This window comes from Quercus lobata, chromosome 4, assembly GCF_001633185.2.
Source record: "Quercus lobata isolate SW786 chromosome 4, ValleyOak3.0 Primary Assembly, whole genome shotgun sequence".
Taxonomy (NCBI): Eukaryota; Viridiplantae; Streptophyta; class Magnoliopsida; order Fagales; family Fagaceae; genus Quercus; species Quercus lobata.
In genome coordinates, this window is record NC_044907.1 from 54,650,988 (window position 1) to 54,663,492 (window position 12,505).

The 12,505-nt window shown below is 34.4% G+C and overlaps 1 protein-coding gene across 1 annotated transcript; it reads right to left on the reverse strand.

Moving 5' to 3' along the window:
- Positions 1–1,053: 1,053 nt before the first annotated feature.
- On the reverse strand, positions 1,054–2,848 carry LOC115983792 (putative UDP-rhamnose:rhamnosyltransferase 1). The gene has a single exon (XM_031106567.1). It carries the CDS (start codon positions 2,673–2,675, stop codon positions 1,254–1,256), a length of 1,422 nt encoding a protein of 473 aa, XP_030962427.1. The 5' UTR covers positions 2,676–2,848; the 3' UTR covers positions 1,054–1,253.
- Positions 2,849–12,505: the final 9,657 nt, after the last annotated feature.

Consider the following 12,505-nt stretch of genomic DNA (forward strand, 5'->3'; position numbering starts at 1 on the left):
ATGGAGCCTTTGAATAGGCTTCCAAGTCTCTAAACATATATATTTTTTTTAATTTCTTTCTTTAGTAGATTCTAGAAAATTATCGCCTTGTGAATTCGAGGTTTATTACTAGAAACTCACAGTTTAATTTTTGTTTCATCAAAGTGAGTATTGTGTATACTTTTTTTAGGCTTCCTTGACATCACTCTTAAATCAAGTTTCTTTACTTTTAAAGATGTCATGCTCATTGTTCCTAAGTTTTCATTTTCAAAGGTGAAGCATAAATAGTCATTAGTGATTCATAATTGCTTGTGCCTAGTAGGGTGCTATGCATTATTGGCTTTTAACACATGGGCGTTAGAAAAATTTGCCAGATAGCATGATTTTAGAAAAATTTTAGGAAAACAGCACACCGATGAAACTATTTTGTAAGTTAGACTGTTTTTGAAATTCGAGTGTGGGCTGGAACTTGAATTTGACAAACTTGAGTTCCATTCAATATTCCTGCACAATGCTTGGAACTTGAGTTTGTCAAACTCGAGTTCCAACCCAAAATCAAGTTTATCTAACTCGAGTTCCAAAAATAGTTTAACTTACAAAATAGTTTCAAATGCATGATAGGCACCAATTTTTTTTCTAAAAAGCTACTATTCCACAAATTTTTCCCATGGGCGTTTATCCCTTTATTTGGCTCGCTAAGTTCACGTCATGGTTGACCCATGATCTGAACCTGAAACCTCCCTTCGGCCATTCGTACTCTCCTCCTCTACCGCAGCCTCCAAAGCATACAATTACTCCACATTTTGATCTTTCTTCATCTTCTTGCTCCATAAGCACACTTCATATTGAACCTTGAAGAATGGTAGAGAAGATCCAACCCATACTTTATATTCCAAAGGACTTAGCATTGAACCTTATTGTCTTTTAGAGCCTAGTCTATACAAAAATATATCACAAAATTGAGTATGTAGCAAACACATACGACTATCCAATAAATGTCATGTTAGGGGGGGGGGGCGGAATTCTAACCTAATGTGCATTAAAAAACACCAAATCACTCTTAACACTATGACAATCGTAAGCAGCAATGGCTATTGGAATAGTACAACAACATTTTATTGGAAAATTTGAAATGAATACATTAAGCACAAATAGTAGAGCTAGCCACGATAGAGAATGGAAACTGGTTTGTCAATCACAAATATCATTGGTACTTCTCCAAATGAACAAGAAAAACCCTCCTCATTGTCATGAGTGTGGTAGTTAGTAATCACTCATATTTCGTTACTGCCCCCATGTTTTAAATACTTAACAAAGTGACCAATGTAGTTTACTTGATGCAGATTCTCGTCTCCAAATATTGCAGCAGCCTCTCTTGCACGAGTTCTTAATTTATCTCCTTCTTCTAACACCATGGCCATCTCCACAGCCTTGGCTATGCCATCCCTGCTAAACGATCCGTCCTCTCCTCTCTCTACTTCTACAGCTACACCCTTATCCACCAAAAGCCTTGCATTCAAAGGCTGATCAAAGATAAATGGCAACACGACGAGACAATGCCCAAATTGTAACATCTCAATTGCAGACCCCCACCCTGAGTGGAACAACGATCCCCCAACTGATGGGTGCGCTAGAATTTCCTTCTGAGGTGCCCAGCCCATACACACCATGCCTTTGCCAGACGTGGTGTCAATAAAACCCGATGGCAAAGAGTCTTCATCATCAATAGCCCAGAAAGGTTTCCTCAATGCCCACAAAAATGGCACTTGAGAAAGCTGTAGTCCATAAGCAATCTCATAAAGCTGTTCTTTGCTCAGCTGACACTCACTGCCAAACCCTACAAACAAAACTGACTTGGGTTCTTGTTTATCAAGCCATTCGAAGATCGTTTTCCATGAGCTATCATTCCCTTCGGTCTCTTCATGTCTTTTTGGAGGAAGTAAACCTATGGGAATCACCGGCTTTCCCATCAATTTCTCTTGTAAACTCAAGAACTCACCTTCAAACTCCCTGCAACTACGAATAGCCAATGCTTTACATGCACGGAAAACCTTCGCAAACCTCGCAGCATCACTTATCCCCGAAGCATCCTCTGTACATGCACCCGCATGTGCCCAAACTGCTTCATACCCACGGAATGCAACAGAGGATGGAAAACTAAGCCACTCTGGCGGTGATGTCAAACTCTCTAGTGATGGCCGCCAAGCCTTTTCGTCACCAACGAAAGAATAATTTGGTGGCTTCCTAAAGAAAACAACTGTAGCAGCAGAGAAGACAGCGAAGTAAATAAACCCGACATTATAATTTTGGGCAATTTCAACAGCCCAATGTGCGGAAAAATCAGCTATAATCCAGTCCGGTAATTGCTCAGCCACGAACTGTTTGATAGGATATTGGAGACGATCATATGCAAGCTTTAAGTTCTCAAGTTTGTCAGCTGGAACGTCTACACTGGCCTCAGCGCCTTCAGGCAAGATATCATTATTGTCTAGTGTGGGTAATGGGAACTCCACAAACTTGATGAAAGTTGCTAAACTTGGAGGAAGTTTGGGGAGTCTTTGGATGTTTCTTGGGGTTGATACAAAGGAAACGTGAATTCCAGATTTAGCTAAGGCAATGGAGAGCTGAAAAAACGGTATAAGATGGCCAAAGGCTGACCAAGGCAGCATAACTACATGGAGATGATCTCTGGCCATTTTTTTCTTTTTCTTTTTCTTTTTTTCAGTTAGGGCCTATCGTGTGGAGGAATTCGCACACAAACATATATTGAGGCCACAGGAAAAGGTTACATACAATGGAGTCCAGTTAACTGTAAGAACAGTCGCCTTTTGTTTGCTACCTTGCATCATTCATTAAGACAAAGCATCTTATGATTGTTTGTTGGTAAATAGAAGGCATCTCTTGCCAAATGTTGATATCCACATCTTTTGGAAACATATGGTTCGTTTGATTTATGTGTTTAAATATATACTTTTAATTTTTAAAATATTATTCATATTTTTACATACTTTCGACTCATACATATTTTTAAAAAATATAAATAACATTATTAGAACAAAATTATCCAAAAGACCTAACTTTTTCATTTTTTAAAGGGATCATACGTGTGCAATGAATGAGATCTTACAGTAAAATTCATCAGATGTACTTATTAATTCTTTCATCTGTCCTTGACCCTACCCACACGACTGGAGGGGATGAAGTGTAGTAAAAACTTGGGATAGTCAATACCACTGAAGTGCTTCATAGAGTGAATAAATAGGTCGGTGGTGAGCAAAATTGTACATTAGATATGGGCATTATTGGTCTTGTTTGGCGGGCCCCATTAATTTCCCACTCTAGCACTGTCTGTCCTTGTCCCGAACTAATTTCAGTGGCAGAAATTATTAGGTCAGGTGACGGGGCCCTCCAAAGTGCCACCAACCGATAGAAAAATGCCACATGTTTAAAAAACATTGGCGCAGCTCTTACAATCACACCAACATTGACGCAGCTCTTACAATCACACGGTTTAGTTCATTGTTGATGTGATTACCACTATATAAATATAAATGTTTGTAAGGTGTGATAAGGGCAAGCATTAGAGTTCAATTCTTTTAGAGAAAAATTTACAAATATATAAATTTAAATTAGATTAAAATAAAATTTTTATATTGTATATATAAAAAAAATAAAAAAATTCCTTTAGTCCCAATTGGATCATATCAATCCTTTATGCAATCAACACTCGGGAATTCTAGCATTTTGGCTTTATTCTATAAAATATTAAGCAATATATCCTTATTTTAAAACTATTTAGGTTCATACCCTTGTTTTGAAACTTGATTTTAATAAAATCGAGTTACAATCTAAAACTCGATTGGTTCAAAATCGAGTTATGCCAAATGAAACTTAAATAAATAAATAATTGTGGAACTCGAGTTCCATACTTATAGCTGTGTTCTGGAAGTCCTATAGTGGCATTTTAAAATGGAACTCAAGCTCCATGAACTCGAGTTACATGCAAGGTTTTTTTTTAGTTTGATCGCCCCATATCTATAGCATTATTAAAATGGAACTCAAGCTCCATGAACTCGAGTTACATGCAAGGTTTTTTTTTAGTTTGATCGCCCCATACCTATAGCTACATTCAGGGAGTCTTACATGCAAGGTTTTTTTTTTTTATTTATTTTTATTTTTTTTTTATCGCCCCATACCTATAGCTACATTCAGAGAGTCTTATAGTGACATTTTATATGGAACTTGAGCTCCATGAACTCGAGTTCCATGCAAGTTTTTTTTGTTTTTTTTAGTAGTTTGATCACCCTATACCTATAACTGCGTTCAGGGAGTCTTATAGTGACATTTTAAATGGAACTCGAGCTACATGAACTCCAATTCTATGCAATTTTTTTATTTATTTATTAAGTTTGATCGTCCTATACTCGATTTTCATTGAAACTCGATTTTGAGAAAATCGAGTTTCAAAATAAGGACATGGACTTAAATAATTTCAAAACAGGGACATATTGCTAAATTTTTGTTGAGGGCAGATTTTTCACACCACATGGCTTCATTTCATTGGCGACCTGCACCACGTTAACACTATCATGGATTTTGGGAGAATCTCTTCTAAAGCCCAAAAGAACTCATATTTACACAAAAAGGCGTCAAAGCCCATGGTTCAAGCTCATAGCACATTATCTCATTTTTTGGCTCATGATCCAAGCTCATGAATCTCATTGGGGGAATTTTGGGAGTCGTGGTTTGGAGGGCTAAGAAGTATGTTCAGTAAAACTCCAGTGGTTCAAAATTGACAAAGGAAAGCATGTTACTTGGCATGTCTTCCCCAATTCCCTGAACTTTAATGGGTCAATGTGCAATAGGTAAAATTTGGTAAGCCTCTCATATCACATAACACTTAAAATGATAAAAATCCCTATGCTCTTTACATAAAAATTAATGTTCATCATATAATATAAGTTTAAAAATGTAATTATAGTATTTCATGTAGTTTATATTATTATAATCTAAATCAATTCCAAGCACATGGCTAAATTATATTAATATCTCATATCTAGCATTAAAATGCTCTCCTTACTTTCCAAGATTTGGTTAAAATACAAAAAGACCATAATTACATCTCTAAAACTTCATCAAATATCAGCCAACTAGTCTATTATTTACCAAAATTATATATGGACTAAGCATATAATTTTCCAAAAGAAGAAACTTAGCTAAAAATACCAATAGTAGCTCCAGCAGAAGCTACAAACAGCTTCTGTAGAAGCTGCAACAGCTCCAGCACATTCTGCAGTGGCTCCAACTGTGGTACCAGAAATAGAAGGATCTCATAAAGATTATCTTATCATTTTTAGCCAAACCATGAATTTAATGCCAAATATTTTCCCTCCAAGCAAAAGATTTCATTCAGATGGCACCATTTCACAGCTAGCAGTTAGGACTAACAGCTGTAACAGCTGTGACAGCACCATTAAGTTTCTAACTTTCTTCTTTTGGCTAAAAAACAAAATCCCACTAATGAAACCACTTACTTTGTCAAATATTTTTCCTTATTTGCTAAATTTCCCTTCAACTAGTTCTAATCTAGTTACATGCTTGGCTCTATATAAAGAGGACCACACCACACACTAGGGCGGATCCCTTCTCTCATCCCCAATATTCTAAAACTTCACTTGGCTATATATATCTCTAAACTCTTTCGTACTTCTCCATCTCCCTTACAAAAATATCTCTTCTTAGATGACACCATTACATGACATCATTACATCACACCTATTACACTACATCATTGCACACTATCCATCTCTCCCACACTTTAATAGTCTGAAACTTCATCATTTTGCTGTCTAAAAACACATCTCCATTTCATTCTTTATTTCTCATACAAATCTCCCTTCTTAGAAAGCAACATAACCCATGACATAACATAAAAAACCACTCCAGCAGCAGCTATAATCTCATCTATTTACTATATTTAACCTTCATATCATCTATCTCACACTTTCATATATTTTACATACACATTTCTCACAAAATACCCATACATACTCCTCATATATTTTTAAACTCCATGTCTCACATAGTATACATATACAAGATCCATATCCAACAAAGTATCTACATATAATTCCTATACATATTACAAACACCATATCTCACAAAATATTTATACTTCTTACCATCTCCACACATCTTAAAACATATCAAACACTCTTCCAAGAATACATTACAAAAGCCCTTTCTAATGGAAGACATATGAACATCAATACTGAGGCCTTTCTCTTAAAAGGCACAAAGACTTCATATTAAAGTCATTTTCATTAAAGACATACATTTCTAATACTTAAAGCTCTTTTTATGAAAGGCACAAACTTATGAAATTAAAATCCCCTCTTATGAAAAACAATATCACTCATACTTGACTAAAAACTAAAAGAGTATTACATGAGGAAAATCATTTAAGTGCATGATTAAGGGGACAAACTTAACCAACCGATGCACACGGCTAGACATGCTCTCTCTCCCTCTAGTTGCACCAATTTTTCCCTTTCAAACATGAAGTCACCATGAAAGGATTCACTTCATCATGCTGTTGAAATGTTAAGTCCACTGATGTGATACGACTAGAGCTACAATATATGAATATAAGTCATTATATTTTTGTCTTCAAATTTATATTATTAAGTATATTTTATTCATTATCATTATACCACTCGACTAATGTTATTATATCACTGGATTCATTTTCTCATGTTATTGAAATGTTAAGTCCACTGCTATTTTATGGCTGGAGCTACAAACTGTGAAGATAAGTCAATCTTTCTCCATTTTTGAAATTACATCATTAAGTATATGTTAATTCATTATTACTTTACCGTTGGATGCAAATTATTTTAATATCATCTCACTATTTAATGAACATGATCTCACTAATACTTCATTAATAAACATATATATTAATAAATCGATCTACCACCGTTGCACATATATTATTTGGACATGACCTACTATTGGACACAAATTTTTTGGAAATGAACTACCATTGCCAGACATACCTTATAATGTTGAACCATGAGCTGCAATTAGACATAGACTATTGGACTTATCCCATTGTTGGACATTTAACACCTAATTATTTATTTTCTAATATTGGACATCACTTAATATACATAATAATAATATATCAACTCACCATTTAATCAAAACTATCATGCTAAGCATATTATTTATTTATTTAAACCATTATCATGATTCTAATACTTTGGGTTTCATCTATTTTATAGGCTTAAAAATACACCAGAAGCCATTGGTCTATGTAGCCTAATTTCGAGTTTCGGGTTGAACTCCCTAAAACAAATCCGGGCTTAGCAAAGTCACACTTCTAGCAGGAGACACGCGACTACGCGCAAAAACCACCCCCGACCATTTTTTAAAAAATAAGGGCAAAATGCTAGAATCCCCATCAACACTCATCTGTAAAGAATTCTCGTCAGTAAGCAATTTCGAACAGGCATTATGCCCTTTTGACAAATGAGCATCAACTCCAAACAAAGAAGTGACTTGAGATATTTACAACAATAAAATGCATCTCAAAATGTAGGAAAAACATTAAAAATCTATATATATATATATATATATATAAGCAAAGTTCAAAAAAAGTTCAATTAGAATTCAATTTTGCGTTATGTGTCTTAAATTATTTATTTTTAGAGAATTTTATTTCCTAATTTTAGAATTAAAAATGGGACCACATCATAAATGTTAGGACATATGTAGAACTTGTTAGAACATATGTCATATAGAATTGGCTAATCTTTTGATAAAACACACTTTACTTATAATTGGGTAGATTTAGGATGTGTTTAATACTTTAAGGAACAAGAGTTCAAGTCTAGTATTGAATCCATGCAAGTCTATCTAAAAAACAAGTGAAGAAGTGATGTTCATTGAAACTGGACAAATAGCTTGACAGATATATCTATCGAGATTTAATATGTGATTCTTGATAGCTTTCGACAGAAACTGTATCTATTGAGAATTAAAAAATTTAGATTTCCATATCTATTTTTCACGCATATCTAAGCTATTTGTGTAGGGTTTATTTTTCTCACGACCCTAGACATATATAAAGATTATTTTAAGGGCCTTCAAAGGTTATGCAACTTGATAAAAAGCAAGGACGGAGCTAGGACTTGGAGTTAGAGGGGCGGTTTTATTGTTAGCTATATGCAGTGGCTTCGGCTTTTGGCTCTATTGCTTAGTCGGCAAAGGTTTTCTTTTATTATTATTTTTTTTTATGTGTGTAGAGTGTGTCTTTTGTTAGTAATGACAAAATTATTATTTTTTTTTTAATTTTTTTAAAGGGCTAAGTTGTTTTTTTTGGTAAAATCAGTTGATTAGTCTAAAAAAAAAAAAAAAAATAGCTTTGCTATTGCTTATTGGTAATTTTTGTTGGTGGGCTAATATTTTGGGCTTGTATATTTTTTTAAAAATTTTAGATCTATAAATTTTTTTATGGACTTTAAAAGGAGGAAAATACTAGATCTACAAATTTTTTTACAAATTTTTGTTGTGATTAGTGGTTATTAGTAAATAAAAAAGTGATGTAAGTAGTGGATCTAGATGCAAACTAGTAAAAACTTGCAACCTCAATATTCTGTAAAAATGTTTTAAAATTTTTTTGCAATTGTAACATTTCTCTTATAATGATCAATAAGGGGGACAAAATGTAATTTTATTGAACGAAGTTGCTAAAATTAGTACCTAAATATATAATTATATTATTATATTATTTTAAAAAAAATTAGGGGGGGCTACTACCCCCCGTAGTCAATGAATGGCTCCGTCCATGATGAAAAGTGATTATTCACTCAAACTGTGACTGGAGACAATTTGCCTTAGTTCATCTTTCTCTTGAAGAAGTTGCTGCGTTTGTGTGCCAAGGGTTTTGTAACCAAGGAGCTTCTTGATCTTCATCGTGTGAATGAACTAAAGAACTTTGCGACCAACATCCTTCTCAAGTTGGTGTGTTAGTCATGTACTAGGATCCATGCATCGATTGTTTAGTTACATACTTGGAGCATGCATTGAAATGAGAGATTGTCACTATATTACAAGTTCAATTATGTATTGAGATAAGGGTTCAACTATAAGTTGGTATAAGGTATTGAGATTCCTTTACTTGTAATTGCTTGTTTTGATAATAGAGGATTCTCAGAAGTGGTGATCTTAAATTCACCTGGTGGAGTTTTACCTTGGTGGTTTTCCCAATTTGTAAACAATTCACCTGTGTCAACTTTATTTTCCGCTACATTTAACTTAGTGGGTGATTTGTTTGTGCTACCACACTTATTGCATGTAATTGAATCTAATTAATTTCACTTGGCTAAATTAATTGATTAAGTTACTAAAAGGGTCAATACATTCTTGGCCTATCAATAAATATTAATTAAAGTGAGTTATTGAGTACAAAAACTAAAGAGTCTAGAATAAATAAATCATAAAAATAAAATAAAATAAGTGCTTCACAATAACAAAAATTAAGAAGTAATAAATAAATAAATAACTATGGACAATTTATATTTTATACTTAATAATATTCTTATAAGATTTTTTAAAGAGTTAAGAAAATATAAGAATGGTTATCAGTAACATTTAAATTATATATGTAGGAATTATACTATGTATTTTATTGTAATTTTTAAGTATATCGATTTATATGCACTGGGTTACAAGCTACTTTAAAGAAAACATAAAACTTTTAGCCACATTAGAATTTAGAAGCATATACATCCACACAAATACCCACCACAACATAAAACCATATCGATTGCGAATACAAGGAACAAAACACTCACACTGCAAGCTCCAAACCCGATTCAAGAATAAATATTAAAATAAAATAGGCTCCAAACCCATACAAACTATAAAATAAGCTCCAAACCCATATCAAACTTAGGCTTCATATCTTTTAACCAAAATATCATTCTAAAAATAAATAAATTTCCCCCAAATTTTATTTCAACAAATTCATTTCAATGAAATACCTAATTCACATTGAACAGCAGATGTTTTCCATCTTTGAATAAGGACAAAGCCATTTGAATAGTAGCAATGTGGTGTTGGTTGTGTAAGCGAGTCCAATATCTTCTTTTTCACATTACAGTTCTTGATGGCTTTACTTCTTCGGCTTCTTGAACTACTGTGGGTGCGCCTTTGTGTTAATAGGCCAAGGCCTGTTTTGTTATGCTCAAGCCTGTTAAGTTGTGGGTTAGGAAGTTGGGGCTAGCCTAGTACCTTAGCAGGACCATGCTACAGGCCAGTTTGTGTGCAAGCCGAGCATTCCCAGTTTGCAGATAATTACGTACAGAAAACAAGAGGTTGAGCTAGCTACAGTAGAAGAGAGTGCAGTGGCAGAAATAGTTGACGCTACAGAACAACCGATATGACACGTAAAGTAAAGGATGCTACAACAAACCAAGTATTATAGCAAACACAATAAAAGATACCATAACAAAACAACTAATACAACAAATAAAAGATGCTATGACATAACAACTGATATAGCAAATATAAAAAAAGATGTCGTGGTAGAATAACTGATACAACAAATATAATAAAAGATGCCATAGCAAAACAACTGATACATTAAATATAATAAAGGATGTTATGTTATAACAACTAATACAACAAATATAATAAAAGATGCCACGGCAAAACAAATGATACAGCAAATATAATAAAAGATGCTACGGTAGAACAACTAACATAGCAAATATAATTTCTAACAAGTATGGTTATATGTATTCACAACCAAAGTCATGGGTCTGGTCTTTTAGCAGAAGGTAAACTAAGAAGGGACCCGAACCCCAACTTGAACAATCTTGTCATAGGCTTTTGCCATCAAAGTTATGCATTATGCAGAACAAACCTAAATGGCTATTCATTACTGCTTATGGGATTCTAGAGAGTGGGTTTGCCAAGAGGGAGAGAAAAGATAGCCTATTAATGCATGCCTTTTCTACCGTGTTTTTTTTTTTTTTTTACCTCTTCTTTCTTTCTTTCTATTCCAAAGCCTTTTTCTTTCCTAGTCTTTTTTACTATTGTCTCGCCGTCCCCCCTTTCCATCTATGGCTATTGCCCCTTGTGGGTGCAACAAGAAGGGAGTACACCTTGGCTGAGTGGACCGGGGTGGAGAAAAGAAATGAAGTCGCCTAGCTTAGGTCTAGGAACCGTATATATAGCGTCCTTCGTGGAAGGACTGATCTTACTACTAGAGTATGGGTTCAGAGTTTAGGTACGGCTTGAGAAGATATTAGACACCTAGACCACCCGACTTGTGGGTCGGCTTCCACTCATTGTGTCTTAAGTCCTAATCTTGTTAAAGGCATATTCAACATTATCATTCTAGACTCATACACACTTTAACATACATCTAGCAAACTAACATGACATTTCATCCAAACCCTAACATACTTCTATCATGGCATCTTATATCATATCTTAGCATACTATAGACACCTCATTTTGTACTCCTTATGACTTGGGCCCCCGCTCCCCAAGGATGCTGAAATTCTAAGATCTAAGGTTGGTTTAAGGTCCAATCAGATTCTAAATTGACTCGAGAAATGTTAAAATGGTTTTATGAGCAAATAAATCTATTTTTGGAAAATAAAGGCCAAGGAAACCCTTGGCTTGTGTATGCATACACGCGTATGCATATGCAGGTCTGACGCATGCATACGCAGGCATAGACCTACGTACGTTGCTAGGGTTCCAAAGAGCTATGAAAGACAAGTTTTTTGCATTAAAACTGAGGTTTGGAATGAATTCCACATCATTTGGAAGCCGTTCCAAACCCCATTTTTCAACTATATAAAGCCATACATGATACCTTTTCAAAACACACAGAAAATCCCCAAGGGAAAACAGAAGATTCACCAAAAATAGTGAATCAAAGATGGAGTTTTTCACAAAACATCCTCAAGTCAATTTTTTCTGAGTGGGGCATTTTATGGCCTTGATCTTTGAGTTTTAAGATTACTAATCACTTCCTTTTTTGATTGTGAATAGATTTGACAGAAGGGAACGGTCAAAATCAAGCCTAAGAACTTTTGTATTGAGGTCTTGAGTTCTACACTCTTTTCTTTCATTTCTACTTTAATCTTGTTTTCAATGTTGTCTTCTTGCTTTGTTTATGTTCAAATATGCTTGTTTCTTAAGTCTATTTTCCTCTATTTAATTACTTGTTTGCCTTTAACATGCTAGATTATGGTTTTTTTTTTTTTTTTTCTTTTTTTAATGCCATGAAGATGCATTCACATGGCCATCCATTGATGCATTGGTGCTGAGATGCAGTAAGGTAAGTGAGGCAAGTCATGCATTTACATGAACATGTTTGCTTGGATGATTTGTTCTTGATACAATCACATGTTTACTTGGATCTTGCCATGTTTATGTTTCTGCCATGTATAGTTGTTGCCATGATTTGTTTGCTACCTTGGATGTAATAGGAACATACTAG